The sequence below is a fragment of the Mesoplodon densirostris genome, chromosome 3 (genome assembly GCF_025265405.1).
Source record: "Mesoplodon densirostris isolate mMesDen1 chromosome 3, mMesDen1 primary haplotype, whole genome shotgun sequence".
NCBI lineage: Eukaryota > Metazoa > Chordata > Mammalia > Artiodactyla > Ziphiidae > Mesoplodon > Mesoplodon densirostris.
In genome coordinates this window covers 109,719,177-109,738,851 of record NC_082663.1, presented here as the reverse complement: position 1 = coordinate 109,738,851, position 19,675 = coordinate 109,719,177, and the positions used below count along the sequence as shown (strand labels likewise).

General features: G+C 35.6%; 1 protein-coding gene across 1 annotated transcript in view; it reads right to left on the bottom strand.

The window, feature by feature from the left end:
- ADAMTS19 (ADAM metallopeptidase with thrombospondin type 1 motif 19) overlaps positions 1–19,675 on the bottom strand; it is a 284,954-nt gene that overhangs the window by 206,629 nt on the left and 58,650 nt on the right. Inside the window, exons 4-6 of the mRNA XM_060091906.1 lie at positions 13,579–13,751; positions 11,890–11,973; positions 11,058–11,215 (exon numbers count right to left, since the gene is read on the bottom strand). Of these exons, the coding sequence (XP_059947889.1) occupies positions 11,058–11,215; positions 11,890–11,973; positions 13,579–13,751 (415 nt within the window). The remainder of the gene's footprint in view (positions 1–11,057; positions 11,216–11,889; positions 11,974–13,578; positions 13,752–19,675) is intronic.

Genomic DNA, 19,675 nt, shown 5'->3' with positions numbered 1-19,675 from the left:
ATTAACAAAATGGCAATAAGAATATAAATATCGGTAATTACATTAAATGTAAATAGATTAAGTACTCCAACTGAAAGACATAGACTGGCTGAATGGATACAAAAATAAGACCCATATTCATGCTGTCTACAAGAAACCCGCTTCAGATCTAGCAACAAGAACACACTGTAAGTGAGGAGATGGAAAAAGGTATTCCACGCAAATGGAAATCAAAGCGGGAGTAGCAATACTCATGTCAGACATAAGGGACATTAAAATAAAGACTGTTACAAGAGACAAAAAAGGACACTACATAATAATCAAGGGATCAATCCAAGAAGATATAACAATTGTAAATATATACGCACCCAACATAGGAGCACCTCAATATATGAGGCAAATGCTAACAGCCATAAAAGGAGAAATCAATAGTAACACAATAATAGTCGGGGACTTTTAATATCCCACTTTCATCAATGGACAGATCATCCAGACACAAAATCAACAAGGAAATACAGGCCTTTAATGACACATTAGACCAGATGGACTAGACTGATATTGATAGAGCATTCTATCTGAAAGCAGCAGAACACACATTCTTTTCAAGTGCACATGGAGCATTCTCCAGGACAGATCACACTCTGGGCCATAAAGCAAGCATTGATAAATTTAAGAAAATTAAAATCACATCAAGCATCTTTTCCAACCACAATGCTATAAGATTGGAAATCAACTACAAGAAAAAAAAAACTGTAAAAAACACAAACACGTGGAGGCTAAACAATATGTTACTAAACAACCAATGGCTCACTGAGTAAATCAAAAAATACCTAGAGACAAATGAAAAAGAAAACACAATGAAACAAAACCTATGGGATGCAGCAAAAGCAGTTCTAAGAGGGAAGTTTATAAGTGATACAAGCTTACCTCAGGAAACAAGAAAAATCTCAAACAGCCTAAACTTACAGCTAAAGCAACTAGAGAAAGAAGAACAAATAAACCCAAAGTTAGTAGAAGGAAAGAAATCATAGAGATCAGAACAGAAATAAATGAAATAGAGATGAACAAAACAATAGAAAAGATCAATGAAACTAAAAGCTGACTCATGGAAAAGATAAACAAAATTGATAAAATTTCAGTCAGACTCATCAAATAAAAAGGAAAAGGGTTCAAATCAATAAAATTAGAAATGAAAAAGGAGAAATTACAATGGACACTGCAGAAATACAAAGGATCATAAGAGACTACTATAAGAAACTATATGCCAATAAACTGGACAACCTAGAAAAAAAGGACAAATTCTTAGAAATGTACAATCTTCCAAGAATGAACCAGGAAGAAATAGAAAATATGAACATACCAATCACAAGTAATGAAATTGAAACCATGATGAAAAACCCACAACAAACAAAAGTCTAGGACTTTTGCTGGCTTCACATGTGAATTCTGTCAAACATTTAGAGAAGTGTTAACACCTATCGTTCTGAAACTATTCCAAAATATTGCAGAGGAAAACACTTCCAAACTCATTCTATGAGGTCACCCTCACCCTGATACCAAAACCAGACAAAGATACCACAAAAAAAGAAAATTACAGACCAATATCACTGATGAACACAGATGCAAAAATCCTCAAGAAAATACTATCAAACCAAATCCAACAATACATAAAAAGGATCATACACCAAGATCAAATGGGATTTACCCTAGGGATGCAAGGATTTTTCAATCTCTGCAAATCAACCGGTATGATACACCACATTAACAAATTGAAGAATAAAAACCATATGATCATCTCTATAGATGCAGAAAAAGCTTCTGACAAAATTCAACACCCATTTATGGTAAAAACTCTCCAGAAAGTGGGCATAGAAGGAACCCACCTCAACATAATAAAGCCCATCTATGGTAAACCCACAGCTAACATCATACTCAATGGTGAAAAGCTGAAAGCATTTCCTCTAAGATCAGGAACAAGACAAAGATGTCCACTCTTGTCATTTTTATTTAACATAGTTTTGGAAGTCCTAGCCATGGCAATCAGAGAAGAAAAAGAAATAAAGGGAATACAAATTGGAAAAGAAGAAGTAAAACTGTCACTGTTTGTAGATGACATGATACTATACATGGAAAGTCCTAAAGCTGCTACCAGAAAACTAGTAGAGTTCATCGATGAATTTGGTAAAGTTGCAGGATACAAAATTAATACACAGAAATCTGTTGCATTTCTTTACACTAACAACAAAAATATCAGAAAGAGAATTTTTTTAAAATCCCATTTACCATTACATCAAAAAGAATAAAATACCTAGGAATAAACCTACCCAAGGAGACAAAAGGTCTGTACTCTGAAAACTATATGACACTGATGAAAGAAATCGAACATGACACAAACAGATGGAAAGATATACCATGTTCTTGTATTGGAAGAATCAATATTGTCAAAATGACTATACCACGCAAGGCAATCTACAGATTCAATGCAATCCTTATCAAATAACCAATGGTATTTTTTGCAGATCTAGAACAAAAAAATCTTAAAATTTGTATGAAAACACAAAAGACCCAAATAGCTAAAGCAATCTTGAGGAAAAAAATCTACCAGAGCTGGAGGAATCAGGCTCCCTGACTTCAGGCTATACTACAAAGCTATAGTAATCAAAACAGTATCAAAACAGTATGGTACTGGCACAAAGACAGACTTATAGATCAGTGGAAAAGGACAGAAAGTCCAGAAATTATCTCATGCACCTATGTTCAATTAATGTATGACAAAGGAGGGAAGAATATATTGATACAATGGAGAAAAGACAGTCTCTTCAATAAGTGGTGCTGGGAAAACTTGACAGCTACATGTAAAAGAATGAAATTAGAACACTCTCTAATGCTACATACAAAAATAAACTCAAAATGGATGAAAGTCCTAAATGTAAGACTGGATATTATAAAAGTCTTAGAAGAAAAATAGGCAGAACACTCTGACACAAATCGCAGCAATATCTTTTTGGATCTGCCTACTAGAGTAATGAAAAAAAAAAAAAATGGGACCTAATTAAACTTAAAAGCTTTTGCACAGCAAAGGAAATCATCAACAAAATGAAAAGAAAACCCACAGAGTGGGAGAAAGTATTGAAAATATTTGCAAACGATGGGCCAACAAGGGATTAATCTCCAAAATATACAAACAGCTCATGCAGCTCAATAGCAAAAAAATAAAAACCCAGTCAATAAATGGGCAGAAGACCTAAATAGCCATTTCTCAAAAGAAGATATACAGATGGCCAAAAGGCACATGAAAAAATGCTCAACATCACTAATTATTAGAGAAATGCAAATCAAAACTACAATGAGATATCACCTCACAGTGGTCGGAATGGCCAGCATCAAAAAGTTTACAAACAGGGGCTTCCCTGGTGGCACAGTGGTTGAGAGACCACCTGCCGATGCAGGGGACACTGGTTTGTGCCCCGGTGCGGGAAGATCCCACATGCCATGGAGTGGCTAGGCCCGTGAGCCATGGCCGCTGAGCCTGCACGTCTGGAGCCTGTGCTCCGCAACGGGAGAGGCCACAACAGTGAGAGGCCTGTGTACCGCAAAAAAAAAAAAGTCCACAAAAATAAATGCTGAAGAGAGTGTGGAGAAAAGGGAATCCTCCTATGCTGTTGGTAGAAATGTAAATTGGTATAGTCACTATGGAAAACAGTATGGAGGTTGCTTAAAAAAACAAAAATAGAGCTACCATATAATCCAGCAATCCCACTCCTGGGCATATATCTGGAGAAAACCGTAACTCGAAAAGATACATGCACCCCATTGTTCACAGCAGCACTATTTACAATAACCAAGATGTGGAAGCTACCTAAATATCCATTGACAGAGGAATTGATAAAGAAGAAGTGGTGCATATATACAATGGAATATTACTCAGCCATAAAAGGAATGAACTAATGCCATTTGTAGCAACATGGATGGACCTAGAGATTATCATAATTGTAAGTGACATAAGTCAGACAGAGAAAGACAAATACCATATGATATCACTTATATGTGGAATCTAAAAAAATGATACAAATGAACTTATTTACAAAACAGAAACAGACTCACAGACTTAGAAAACAAACTTATGGTTACCAAAGAGGAAATGTGGGGTGGGGGATAAATTAGGAGGTTGGGATTAACATATATACACTACTATATACAAAATTGATAATCAACAAGGACCTACAGTATAGCACAGGGAACTCTACTCAGTAATAACCTATATGGGAAAAGAATCCGAAAAAGAATAGATATATGTCTATGTATAACTGAATCACTTTGCTGCACACCTGAAACTAACACAACATTGTAAATCAACTATACTCCAATATAAAAAATTAAATTTAAAATATATAATTTAGTAAAAAGCCAATAGTGTTGGTATACAAGGTAGACTTACATTCTTTAAAATATATAAAACATTGAAAGTGTCAGTATTTTATTGAACTCTTCAGTGAACTTACAGTAAAAATCCCAAGGCAAGGCAGGCTCATTCTACAGAAATGGAAAGTGTAAATTATAAAATAAATTTTCACTGAATATAAAGAGCTAAAAGAAGAAAAAGGAACTCATACTTGTTTCACAATTCCTAGATGTCAGGAATTTTACATATTATTTTCTCATTTAAAGTTAAACCTTAATTTGTTCATAAAACTAATACTAGTAATATTTAATATATTAAACTAACCCCATCAAATGTTCTCAATCACTAGAGAATATTTTCAGCCATAGCAGATGATTCTTAACTATGTCTAAGATAATATGAAATGTAATAATAACCATGGGCTGACCAACTATCAATTAAAAACATTTATTATATAATAACACAACAAAAGATATTTTTGCTAGTATGTTGTCCACATTAATAAAAGCTTGAACAGGATCTTATACAATTATTTATGTTTGGAAAAAATTATTGAATGTTCAGTATATGTTAGATGTTATACAAGTTCTTATATTCTTCACTCTGTACTAGTATCCTCATAATAATGTGACTCAAAGAGGTCAAATAGTCAACTCAAGATTACCAGCTACTCTTTGGATAAAAACGGGTCATATATAGTTGATCACCCTTCTTATTGAGTTTTAAAGTTTTAAATATTCATCTATTGTGTATATATATATATGTAAATATGCATACACATTATGCATACAAATTCTTCAATAGATATATGTATTGCATCTATTTTTTCCAATTCTGGGGCTTGTCTTTTCATTTACATAACAATGTTTTTGGACATCATGTGGTTTTAATTTTCAAGAAGCCCAAACGATTATTTTTAATAATTTTTGTTTAATGATTTTTTGTATCCAATCTAAGAAATCACTACCCTTCCCACAGTCATGAAGATTTTGTTTTTAATAAAAGTTTTATAGTTGTAGTGTTCTATGATCCATTATGAATTAACATCACTCAAGCAGGGTTGGGTGTTTTTTTTGTTTGTTTTTTGCCACAACCCTTGGCTTGTGGGATCTTAGTTCCTTGACCAGGGATGGCAGTGAAAGTGCAGTTGTAACCACTGGACTGCCAGGGAATTCCCCAAGATTCATTGTTTTCAAATGGTTATCCAGGTGTTCTAGAATCATTTGATGAATAGACTATCTTTTCATCTTGAATTATGCTGGTGGTATTACTGAAAGTCAACTGACCATATATATGTGAGTATATTTACAGACTCTATTCTGTTTTACTGATTTCTATAGCTAACTTTCTGTCAAAGCCATCCTGTTTTGATTACCAAATCTTTATAGTAAGTTTTGAAATCAGATAGCGTAAGTGCACCCAATTTGTTCTTCTTTTACAAAATTGTTTTGATTCTTCTAGGTCCTTTCGTATCCCAAATAAATATTGGAATCAGACTGTAATTTCTACAAAAAAAAAAAAAAAGCCTGCAGAGATTTTCATTGGGATTATAGTGACTCTATAAGTCAATTTGGGGAAAATGGACATCTTGACAACACAGTAAGTCCCCTACATACAAACCTTCTAATTGAGAACTTTCAAAGATGTGAACGTGCGTTCGCATGTCCAATCACATAAGTTACTTCACATGTCTGGCATATGCTGTCATGTGCATGCATCCTCTACAACTGGCTGTGCTTTTGTATACTTTACTCTACAGTACTGTATACAGTACAGTAGTACAGTATCTTTATTTCAAGACCAGGATGTCCAGAAGCAAGCGTAAAAGCAGCGGTGATGTAGCTGGTACTATTAAGAAGCACCAAGCGATACCGATGGAAATAAAAGTGAAAATAATTGAGAGAGTGGAGCAAAGCAAAAAAATGGTAGACTTCACAAACTCTTATAACAGGAATCGTTCAACCACTGGCACAATTCTAAAGAACAAGGACAAGATCATGGAACATGTGAAGTCTGCTGTGCCGATGATGTCAACAATAATATCGAAGAAGTGTGGAAAAGTGATGGAGGAGATAGAGAAACTTCTCAGTGTGTGGAGGCTGGACCAGCATCAGCATGGAGTCCCGCTCAGCTTAATGCTGATTCAAGAGAAAGCTAAAAGCCTTTATGAAGACTTGAAGAAGAAACACGGCGAAGAATCAGAGGGCGCATCTTTTAATGCCAGCCACAGCTGGTTTTCATCGGTTCAAGGCTAGAGCCAACCTTCACAATGTAAAAGTAAGTGGTGAGGAAGTGAGTGCAGATACTCAGGAATTTCCTGAAATTTTGAGAAATTATTGATAAAGACACATATTTAATTGAGCAGTTTTTTTTTTTTTTTTTTTTTTTTTGCGGTACGCGGGCCTCTCACTGTTGTGGCCTCTCCCGATGCGGATCACAGGCTCCAGACGCGCAGGCTCAGCGGCCATGGCTCACGGGCCCAGTTGCTCCGCGGCATGTGGGATCTTCCCAGACTGGGGCACGAACCCGTGTCCCCTGCATCGGCAGGCGGACTCTCAACCACTGTGCCACCAGGGAAGCCCTGAGCAGGTTTTTAATGTGGGTGAGACAGGACTGTACTGGAAAAGGATGCCAGACCAAAGTTACATCAGTTAAGGAGGAAAAGTTGATGCCAGGCTATAAAGCAGCAAAGGATAGGCTAACTGTTGTTTGGTGGCAATGCTTCTGGCTATATGAAGTTGAAGCCTCTCTTAGTTTATCATTCAGAGAACCCAAGAGCCCGTAAAAACATTGCCAAGTGCTCTCTTCCTGTTGTGTGGAAGAGTAACTCCAAAGCTGGGTTACACAGGTCATTTTCCAGGACTGGTTTTTCCACCACTTTATCCCGGAGGTAGAGAAAAACTGCTTGGAGAAGGATGTCCCATTCAACATTCTCTTGCTGCTCGAGAATGCTCCAGGCCACCCCAACTCGTGGACAACTTTTATCCCAACGTCAAAGTAGTGTATCTGCCACTGAATACTATGTCGCTTATCCAACCTATGGACCAGGGAGTTATAGCAACTTTCAAGAAATATTATTTATGTCACACTTTTCATCAGGCAGTAAAGGCGACTGATGAATCAGGAACAACCTTGCAACAATTTTGGAAGGACTACTGCATAACATCTACAAGGCCATAAAAAACATTGACTTTGCTTGGCGTGATGTTACAGCATCACCATGAATGGGGTTTGGAAGAACCTTTGCCTGAAGTTTGTTCATGATTTTTGTGGATTTGAGAAGGTGGATGAGGAGTCCAAAGAGGTCTTCAGCAACTTAGTGACCCTCAGGGAGAAGATGGAGCTAGATCTGCAAGAGGATGACCTCATTGAACTCCGTGCTGTGCAGCAAGAGGAGCTTACTAAAGAAGACCTGGTGGAATTGGAGGCCCAGAGAAAGAACAAAGAGAGACAAGAGGAAGAAGAAGTAACTAAAGAACCAAAGAGATTCACGATGCAGGAAATGGCAAGGGGGTTTTCTTTGTTTGAGGAGGCACTCTTAGTTTTTGAGGCACAGGACCTGAACGTAGAACAGTGCGCGAAGGTTGCAGCAGCCGTTCAGAATGCAATCCAGTGCTACCGTATCATCTATGATGAGAAAAAAAGAGCTACTATTCAGACATCACTGGATTGTTTTTTCTAGAGCGTAGATAGAATTGAATCCAGAGAGGAACCAGAACCTTTGCCATCAGTGTCAGGCGTGAGTGAAATTGCAGCTTGCCCTCCGTCTCCTATTGCTGATGATCCTTCAGCTCTACCATCTCCCACCTCCTCTCCCTCCTCCAGTCAGTAACTCTTCTTGCCTGTTCACTTGATGCCAGCCCCTGTATGCCAGCTGTTGTACTGTACCACTGTACTTTTCAAGGTACTACACTGCAAGATTAAAAATGTTTTCTTTTTTTCTGTGTTTGTTTTTTAAGTTTTATGTGAAAAGTATAATAAACCTATTACAGTACAGTTCTATATGGCTGATTGTGTTAGTTGGGTACCTAGGCTAACTCTGTCAGACTCAACGAACAAATTAAACTTACAAATGCACTCCTGGAACGGAACTCGTTCGTATGTAGGGGACTTACTGTATTTAGTCTTCCACTGAATAAACCTTTTTTAGATCTTTAACTTATCTAAGTATAGCTGTGCAGATATCATTTTATTTTGTTAAATTATTCTTAATATTTCATGGTTTTGGAAGTTACTGTAAAATTTTCCCAAGTGTTTCTTTCTACCATATATAAATACAAATTTTCTTCTAAATTGACTTTATATTCTGTGGCCTTGTAAAATTCAGTTATAAATTCTAGTATTTTTTTCTCCTAGATTGCTTAAAATTTTCTTTGTACCAAGTCATGTCATCTGTGAAGAGACACTTTTTATTTTTTCTTCCCAGTATTTATACCCCCCCCATGCCAGCTTAATATACTGATTATGGTTATGATTGTCAGCACAATACTGAACAGAAGTGGGAAGTGTGGACATCCTTGCCTTGCTCCCAGTCTTAAAAAATTTTGATTTTCACCATTAATTGTGATGTTAGCTATAGACTTTTTGTGTGTGTATGTGTATGTAGATGCACTTTCATACATTAAGAAAATACCCTTAAGAATTCATTAAGAATTTTTGTTGATAGGGTTTTTCCCCCCAGTACATTAGAGATATCACTTCACTGTCTTCTGGGGTTTTTTTTCCAACAGGAAGTCAGTTATCCACCTTAAGATTGTTTTCTTTGTAATGTATCCCTTCACTCTAGCCAATTCACTTTTTTTTTCTATATCTTTGGTTTTGACCAATTTTTCTATGATATGCCTAGGTTTCTAAGTTGTTGTTTTTCATGAAATTTGTGAAAACATTTTGCCATTACATCTTCAAATACTTTTCTTACACATTCTCACTCTCTTTTGAGATTCCAATGATAGAGGTCCAGTATTTACATTACTTGGTAAATCCAACTTCTAAGCTATCTTGGGGTCAGTTTCTACTGACTATTTTTCTTTGACATTTTGACATTTTCATGTTTTTTTGCTTGGCTAATTTTCATTATGTTCCAGACATTGTATATGATATATTATAGAGATTCAAGATTCTCTTATCTTCCTCTGAAGAGTGCTGTCTCTTGTTTTACTTGCTCCTCACTCTGAATGTAGGTAGGTTTGAGTTTATTCCTTGGTAGGGATGATCTACCAAAAGCTCAAGATGATTCCCAAACCTTTGTAAACTGGTGGGACTCAACCTCCAAACTCCATCTCCTCTGAATACCTTACTGGGACTTGGTTTTAGGCTTTGTTAGGACAGTTCAAGAGAGGGTATTTCTCTGGATCATGGGTGCCTACTGTGTAGGCACAGCCTTTCTGTTTTCTCAGATAAATGCCAGGAGTGATGACAAGGTATTAAACAAGGCTGCTCCACTCTTGTGGTCCAAATCTGCTCAATTTCTAGTACCTTTTTAACATCCAAACTCCATAGCAACAGCACCCTGATAAATTTTGGGTAGTTTCTATCTCTGTCTATTTAGACCAGCCTTGCAAAGTCCTCACAGTTGATCTGCACAAGGACTTCTTGGCACCTCTGCCCACAAAGGATCCTCTTCTCTGGTGCTTTCAGCAGGACCACTGTGCTCTACCTAGATTCCAGCTTGCTGTACCAGTCAAAAAATTGTCCCCAGGCAAAAAGTTGGCTTGGCTGTGGGGCTTACTTAGGAAATTTTCCTTCTTTCAGAGATTGCACTGCTCATTCTCCAGTAACTGCAAGTAGTTGCTTCATAAATGTTTTCCAGTTTTATGGTTGTTTATTGCAGAGGTCCAGTATCAGGTACACCTACAAAGCTGGAAATGGAAGTCCAGTTGTGTTCTTGCATAGAGATTATTTCATCTTTATGAATTATTTATAAGTAGAATAGTTTTTATACAATTCAGCAACAAGAAGCTATCACAAATTCAATAGACTCATTACAGAAAATCATGTTTAAATGTCACTGTGTATTCTGAGATGTGAAATGTCAACATTATTGACACTAAAATTAAATTGCTAGTTAACAGTGAACTACCATTCATTTTTACTAGCTCTAAGCAAGACAAACTTGTAAATAATTACTCATACAGAGTGCTCATAGAGAGTTAATTGTTGCTCATCATTTCACCTTCTTATATTTACACTCAGTGCTGCAATACAAATGTTTGAGTAGTACGGAAACTCACAATATGGCTCAAAATTAATTAGCTAGAGACTTAATTGAAACTTTTTTCTCAGATGGAACCAGAAAGTCTATCAATTGCTCCATTTAACATACTGGATACTTTATATGGTGATGACTGAAAAACATACCACGTAGGTTCATAAGTTCAAAGTTCCACCAAAATTCACCAGTGTTTTCACTTATCATCATCATTGGCTACGTCTTCACATCAAAAATTGAGGTTAATTTTTTTGAAATTAATTAACTAATGTTTAGTCAATATACCAGCCAATATGTGGCTGTTCAGAAATCAGTTATTATGAATTGAGGGAAATGACTAATAGCATTATGCCAAAAGTTTTCTGGAACAGAAAATCTGGAATAAAAGCATTCTATGAAGGGATTAATAGGATTAACAGCATGGCCATCAAATTAAGAATGTCATTTAATTGGCTTTGGAAAATTTACCTTGTTATAAGTATAGCTGCATCCACTGAAGTCATGTCCTCTCCCCAGCTTGTTGACATCTCTAAATGTATATCATTCTTTTTGCCAAATTCTTCATGTTGCCACTTACAAAAGCTCTCTAGCATTTTCTCTCCATGATGCCCAATATATAGATCTGCCTGCAAAAGAAGAGATTTCACTTCAAGGCAAATTATTCTCAGATATACAAAAAACTAAAAACTGAGGGGACTTCCTGAATTACTAAAGCAGACTGCTGACCATAACATTAATTAGAACCTGGAAGACATTCAGGATTAATTTTGCCTGAGCTAAAACTCTTAAAACTTTGTGAAGGTACAGTAATTATAAAATCTGTTTAATGTTATTCTGAAGAAGAAGAGAGGTGCAATGGAATATTAAGAATGTGGAACTTTTAGACTTAAATCACTCATTATTTTTACAATTTAAGAACAAACGTTTTCCAAAGTACCAGATAAGCAGCATGCTAAAAAGATGCCACAGAATAGTCCCTGTTTAAATTGAATTACAGATAAAGCCCATGCTTAAATAAGAAAATAAAACTGTCATTAAAAATGATTTTTTAAAATTGCATTTTGCAAAGTTAAGGTTTGTTGTCAGGATTCTTGGAAACTAAGAACATTCCAATTTTGGAATATAACTGAGGTATTAAGTAAGACTAATGGCCAGTTTTATGTATACTTTAAGTGACTCAGTGGATACTTCTGGATTTCAAGTCAATAAAAAGTAAATCCCTAACATTCCCTTTACTTAAAAGTACCTGAACACAACTTCTCACCCACTTAATTGAATGAAAAACTCAAGACTTTCTTACTGGAGTTTCATGGAGCAGAATAAGCTTTATCACACGAAGATTGACCTGCACACCAAGGCTCTTGTGTTGGAAAAGGTTAAAAACCTAAAAACAAATAAAAATAAAAATCCTAAAATAAAACTGAAAAACATCTTAATTTTTCTTAAAGCCCAGACATGGGAGAAGTCTCAATTCAGTTGAGCAATTTTATATATTAAAAATTTTTAATTATTTTAAAATTGGCTTAATAAGCAATAATTAAATCATTTTAGATACCAAGAAATTTAGACCTAGCATTCTGCTATACTCACTGCTGCCTTGATAATCTAGGCATTTCAATGGGGTGCAGAGGGAACGTTGGGCTTTTCATGATACTGAAGAGAAAAATTTTAGTAACTAAACCCTAGAAATTTTCTTAAGACAACAAAATGCCAGTGTCCTTTCTTCTGAGAAAACGTCCTGAAATTCAGCCTGCTTTATGCCGCCTCCCAATTTGTTCCTTAGAGTTTTTTTCTCCCCAAGGTTAACTGCCAAATAGGAACAGGGTTTTTCCAAAGCTCTTCCCTTCAAGGCTGTCTATGAAGACAAGGCCATTGTTGCTTAACGGTTTCAGGTCATAATTATAACTGATTTTCCCAAAACATGGTATGTGTAACAATGCTGGAAAGGAAGGCAAATTTTTTATGTGGTACCTTGATTTTTTTTGGTAAAATTGAGTATTTAATTGATAATAGAAAATTAAAATTGGCACACCAAACCCATGCTTTCAGAGATAGTACTATTTAAAAGAGACTGAGGTTGGTAGGCTATGCCTGTCTACCCTTTACAGAATGCTGGTTGAGTGGTCAGCAGTTAGCTGAACACAGACAGAAATGACTGAAGTGTGGGAAAATAAGTTCACTGAAAAAATAACATGCCAGAGTATAGCAAAAAATAGTAAAAATAGTAATTTTATATAACATATTTATCCTTGAATTAGTGGTTCTCACCTTGCTTAATATGGCAACTGAAGTTATAAATGGACATTTGCCTTTGGCTTTCATTTATGTTTATTCTTCCCTAAGAACCACTCTTCACGACAACCTTCTAATTCTGTCTTGAAGGAAGTTCACCCAACAGGGTATGCAATTAAGTCAAAGGATTCATGTGGTAGTAAGCATCCATAAGATCCTAGGTACAAGTTAGATTTCTACAGTCCAGAAGCTATCAACCAAAGTTAGCTACATGTGATTCAGCTAATAACTATTAGCTATTAGGTCTTACTCATCAACTAGTTTTATATCTGACATGCAATTTTACATACCTATATAAGCACTCAGTGGATTACCAACCTCCATTTTGTTCCACCTCATAATCTATAGTACTTTGGGTGGGGCCATGCATATAAACAAATATAACATTTCTGCTATTTAAACAAATGGCCTTTTATAAAAAAGAAAGAAAGGCACAAAAAGAGATAAAAGAACAATAGAAAAAAAGGTTTGCCACATCAAATTAACAATAAGGATTTTTTACTAGAGGACGTGAATTATTATTTTGATATCTCTTTTGAGATGGATCAATTTGGTACACCTAAAGTATTTTTTTACTGATGTCAATAAAAGAAAGGAATAGTAATGAGTTAATTTTTAAAGAACTTCATTATACTCACACATTTCTTCCTTAGAGTTTTCTTGAAAAAATTCCAAGCGCACTTTAAAGTTTGCCTACCATATTTAAGATGGTTAGAATGAATCTCCTGGCTGCATCTGCTCCATGATAGGAAACCATTGCTGGGTCTGCAACCACTACAGTCTCTATGTTGTATTCTTGAGGTAATTTGTATGAATATCGTTTCCCTCTTCCACTTTCTGTTATTTTTTTAGATCTAGTTCTTCCTTTATCTGCAACACAGAAATTTTTCAAATGTGCCTCTATTTTAGCAAAGTGAATAAAAAACTTCCATTTCTTCAATAATTAAAAAGCAAGCTTATCAAATACCAACATGTGCTGATGATATAATGGTGAGCAAGAGCAAATAAGTTCCCTGCATATAGGGAATCTAAATGAGCATTTGGATTTGGAACATGACTGTGGAATCAGACAGACTGGACTTCTACCATTTATTAACTCTGCCACTTGGGAAACTAACATCACTCAGTCAGCCTTAGTTTCCTCATCTGTAAAATGAATAACAATATCACCTGCTTTCTAGAGTTGTGGGTGGCTTATAATAAGATCACATTTGTAAAATTTTTAGCACAGAGATTCATATAAATAAAATAATTCCATATATAAAAGACACCATGATTTTCATTTTTAAATCAGTGACAAAATAAAGGTCTACTTGCCAGAAGTGCCTGAAGTGACTGACCCATACATCCTAATGTCAGGCAGGTGCCCCTATTTACTCAAACTATACATGGGTTACACAGGAATTGGTTCTGCCTTCCATCAGGATTATAGAAGTTATGACCTCAGGGTACCAGATTCCTCAAACAGGGCCAAATAAAAGCAGTAACCACAAATAAACATATTTATAAATTTAACTACATAAGAATGTAGCATTTCTGTTTATGAAAATATGCCACTATCAGAATGAAAAGCATGCAACCAAGTGGGAGAAGATATTTACAGTACTTTTCCATAATAAAGTAATAAAAAGCTACTCTAAATCATTGACAGATACCCAATTGAAAAATTGGCCACAAATCTGAAGAGCCATTTCAGGAGATCCAAATGGCTAATTAGCATATGAAAAGGTGCTCAATCGCATTAGTCTTCAGAGATATGCAAATTAACCGCAGTAAATTAAATAAATTAAAATCCCCAGAATGGCTAAGCTAGAGATGATTAGTGCCTAGGAGTGGGCAGAAGGGGAACATCTACAGTGCTGATATTTTCTATATTCTGATCTGAGTCATACCTACATGGTTATGTTCATTTTGGGAAAATTCAGCAGTTGGACACATCATTTGTGCAACTTCCTGTATGCATGTGGTACCTTAATAACGAATTTATGATTTTAACAGCTTTATTGAGGGGTAATTTACATGCCATAACATGTAGCCATTTAAAGTACAATTCAATTATCCTTGACAAGTTTTTAGAATTGTGCAATGATCTCCACAATCCATTGTTATATTAGCTATCACCTGTTCCTCTCCTTGCCATATACCAAAATTCTGTTGATGTCACTAAATAGCTGTCATCTTCTTTCCCAAACTTGTACTTGTTGGCTGACATCTTTTATATTTTTGTATTCTAATTTTAGTGGAGTCCCCAGAAGTAAACATGTGTGTTTAGTGGAATCCCATGGATATAAAAATGTGTGTCCAGTTAGTCACGTTTCCATGAACATGTCTTTGTTTTGAATTTGTATGTATGCTCATAGTTCCAGTCCATCATCTTCGTTTCTGATAAATTTCCTTTTTTGAGTCTTGTTCCAGGTACTTTAACTTTGATGTCAATTCTATTCTATTCTATTCTATCCTATCCTATCCTACTACCTATTCCACCTTACTTGCCTTCTAACACTGTTTCATGATGCCAGGATTAGTTTATCTCTTCTATTCTTGAACTACTGGGTCCCTTCTATTACTAATTTCTAGGTCCAACTGAGTTAGCTCTGAGCTCTAACATGAAGTAGATCCTGCCACGATTTCTGGAAACTTCACTGTTCTCAGATATCTCCATAAATTATGGTTTCTCATTTTTTTGTCACAGGGACACAGACTAAAAATCTATTTAACAAACAAAGTTTTATCCAAATGTCAAGTAGAGTCAGTTAACTAAGTTAACAAGTGTTACGAAAATAAATGCAAAGACTCCTTATTTAACAACAATAAGCATTATATTGATATTATGAAACAAGAAAATGCAAAAGGACCAAAGCAACAGTAGCCATCTGCAACAGAATCACTATAGTTAAAAGTAAATTTTATGAATCCATATTTAGTACCAGCAGTTAATACCAAAGACCTTCATGAAGGACAGAATAAGAAATTGGTTTTATTAGTATCTTAAGATCTACAACAGTTAGGAATAAATTTTGTAGTTTTTCTAATTGTAATCACAATCCTACTTATGGTTATATATTTGTATACTGTCATATAAACTTATAATATTTAGTAGGAGACATTCCTACAGGTATACGAAAAGGCTCATCTTGGCAGGGTCAACACCTAATAAACTGATTATGGGGGAAGATAGATAGATAGATAGATACAGAGACACTCAGACACACAGAATTGGCAGCTCTCCTAGATGGCTACATCACTGATCTTCTGTGTAAAAATCACACAGTGGTAGGAATAGAAAGGATGAGATGATAGGCAACATATTAGAAAGCAGACATCACCCTCAGCAAAATTAATCAGACTAAAAAGAGGAAAAGGGAGGTGGTTAGAATTACTCTTTCTTGTTGCTGTTGTTTACATGTGTGGGGGGTGTTTAGTGTTTATTTTCGAGTGACAAGGTAGATAGTGGGAAATATCAGCAGAGCAGTTTGGAAGGAAAGATGATGGGTTCAGCCGTAGATTTTTAAGTCTGAGATGCCTGAGAGACATCTCAGTAGAAGTTATTAAACACCTGACAGTCAGGAGAGAGGTTAAAATGGAGATAAAGTTTGGAACTAAACAATGTGTAAGTGAAGTTGAACCCATGGATTTGGATTCTATCACCCCAGGGAAGCATGTGGCGTGAGAAGTAGGAGGAAAAGGAGGAAGTCTTGGGAAATGCCTACATTTAGGGGGTGCACATATGGAAGAAGACATGCCCATGGAGGAGACAGAAACATAAGAAAAATAAAAGGAGAGATAATATGAAACTGGGGGGATAATTATAAAATGCTGGGCTTTTCGACCAGATCAAGAGTGATAAAGAGACCATGTAAGGGAGAGAGAGAAAAGTTTGTTACCTTTATTGCCCCAGCTAATGATAGCTGTGATGGCTCCAAACTGTCAGTGTGCTACATCCTTATTTGCACGTTATATTTAAACAGGCTATTTGGAACATTCTAGGTTTCTTAAGAATCCCAATACCATGATTCTATGACTCCATTATATAAGGTAGCCATTGTGTGTGAAAATCATGCATATTGAAGTTATCTTTTTATTAAGTTGCTTCCTTTGATGTCTTCATTGTCTACATCAACCACATTGAGCTCGTTCTTCATCTCAATCCTGAGACCATTTTCTACCCAGTTGCATGTATAAAAACAATAGATTCGATACCACACACTTTCAGTTAAAAGATCTTTAAATGTGTATTCACCAGTGCTCACGATGTGCTCCCCATAATACCCTCCACATACTGACAATCATCTCCACAACCGTTATGGTTGGCATACGGAAACTATTTCAGTAGTGGTTGGGTTAAGTTAGCTCTTAGAATAGAGATGATCTCTATATCCTGCTCAAATAGATCGGTTTTCTTCAATTCTATAAATCTCGTTCTTGTTCACACAGAGTAGCAGACATACTCACAAGCTTATACTAAATGTTAAGGAATATATATTGATTGATAATGTCACTTGCCTGCTTACAGTTTTCAAAGACCACATTTTCCCTTCCAGATAAACTCCTTATTACCACAGCCCCCAAGTTCCCTCATTATCTCATTCATGACTACTTTTCCAGGCTTGTGTCTCATGTCCACACTGTAGACACTGGATGCTTTCCCCTGCCTTTATACTTTTGTATTTATTGTTCCTTCTGCCTGAAATGCTCTTTTCCTGTCTAACAATGCCCACTAAATTTTCACATATGTTTTCCATTTTCACACATAATCTCATTTAATTTGGACAACTGCCCTGAAGTTTGGGTACCACTACACCCATTTTGTATATTGTAAATGGAGCTTTGGAGAGATCAAGGAAGTTTTCCAAAGTCACATAGGTAGGGAGCAGCAGCATAAGGATCTGAACACATGCAGTCTGACCCCAAAGTTCATTTTCTTAACCTGCACACTCTGTTCCCTTTCCTCCCTATAGTCTGGATAAGTTTTACTTAATCTTTGAGGCTCAACCCCCGCCCCCCACCAAATAACAGAAGCTTAGAATCTTGGGTACTGAGTCTGTCATAGTTCTTATTATAGATAGTATAATTACTCATTTACCAGTTTGTCTAAAATAATACATTGGTCACTTCTTGAGAATAAGAGCTGTGTCATATAGCTCTGTATCCCTGTGAGGTGACTGGTTCTGCTTATGTTGCAAATAAAGAATTTAAGGTTCAAAAGTTCAAGGGAAGTGAAGAAGAGTACCTAGCTGGAGTGAGACTGAAGCTAGGCCTTGAATCCAGGGCCTCTGACTCTCAACCTCATGTGCCTTTATTTCCTCTATGTTATCTGTTAATAAAAGAACACAACAAAGTCATCCTAAACTATGAAGTGCCTGTTTAGAAAAAATATTTATGTAATCAATACATGCAAACACAATACACTTAAGACATTGACATGATGAAGGGGAATAGGGCAAAGGCCAAGTTGAATACAAATATGCTTTATGATTCCATTGTGAAAAGGCAATTACTGCAACATTATCCAAATCTGAATCATGTTTTTAATATGTTAATATATCAGCTTGAAGTAAGAAGGGAAGAACTGCAACTAGACTTATGCTGATAAGTAAATGAATATTTTATTTCATGGATTGCTAATTTTAAAATGATTTTTAAATTTCTAGACCCTTAAAAAGCATCGAAAATAGTTAAGTTCAGTAAAGCATCCAACTGACGATAGCTTGGCACTCCTTCTATGCAAGTGCTTGATCCAAACAGGTCAATTAAGATATAACAGTCATGCCTTAAAAAAAATTAGGAAGTTTATGAACAATGTCTGTCAAATATGAACTGTGTATTTATGCTTTATAAACCTATCAAAAATAAGAATTTTCTAGAAATGTTTCCTCTGTGCATAATGGCACACAAAGCCTGCTTTATGTCATCTGTATACATGAGTAATTAGAATAGCTGGAACTTACTATGATTCGAAAGTTGCATAGTGCAGATTTTCAGTATAACTCACACAAGGCAATCTCCTTAAATGGACTAAATCCAAGTTGTTGCTGTTATCATTTCACGATATAAAAACCTTTCTTTTGCTTGTTCATACTATGACTTTTGTTCAGCTGTTTTTTATCTCCATTGTGTCTACAGTTCTTAGAATAAAGAAGAGGGATGTGTCTTATTTAAATTGACTTGATCATGTACATTGAATAATGTGACACAGAGGTAGATTCACTTAACCACTTGTGAAGATAATTCCAATACAGACTGATATCATGAGCTTTTGTGAAAGAAAATAGAGATCATAAATTAATTTGAGATAATATATCTAAAGAGAAACATACTGAAATTCTTTCTGAATTTGAACATACTAGACAATTGATGATATGAACATGCTATGGCCTCTGCAAATGTTACTTATTATCACAATTTATATACCTAAATCAGCCTCAGATACCATAACCAATGTTAGAATTGCTATCTTGGCACTAACTACACGAACACCTAATTTTGAATCTCCAAGTCAAATTTTAAAGTCTTTACACCAAAAATTGTTTAATAAATTCACATTTCCTCAGATACTATAGGGAAATATTTCTCAGATCAGTGAATATTCACTGAGATGTCTGGATTAGATGTCCAAATATTTTTCCTAGGGAAACCAATGAATGCTGACTATGACTTTCAGGTCCTACTTATGTAATAGAAATCATTCATTTTCCTTATCCTTCTTGCTAATGCCACAGATCTCTGCCAAAAGAAGTAATAAGGAAGTATACAAAACAGTCACCCCATTTTACTTCTGTGAAAAATTGGCAGAC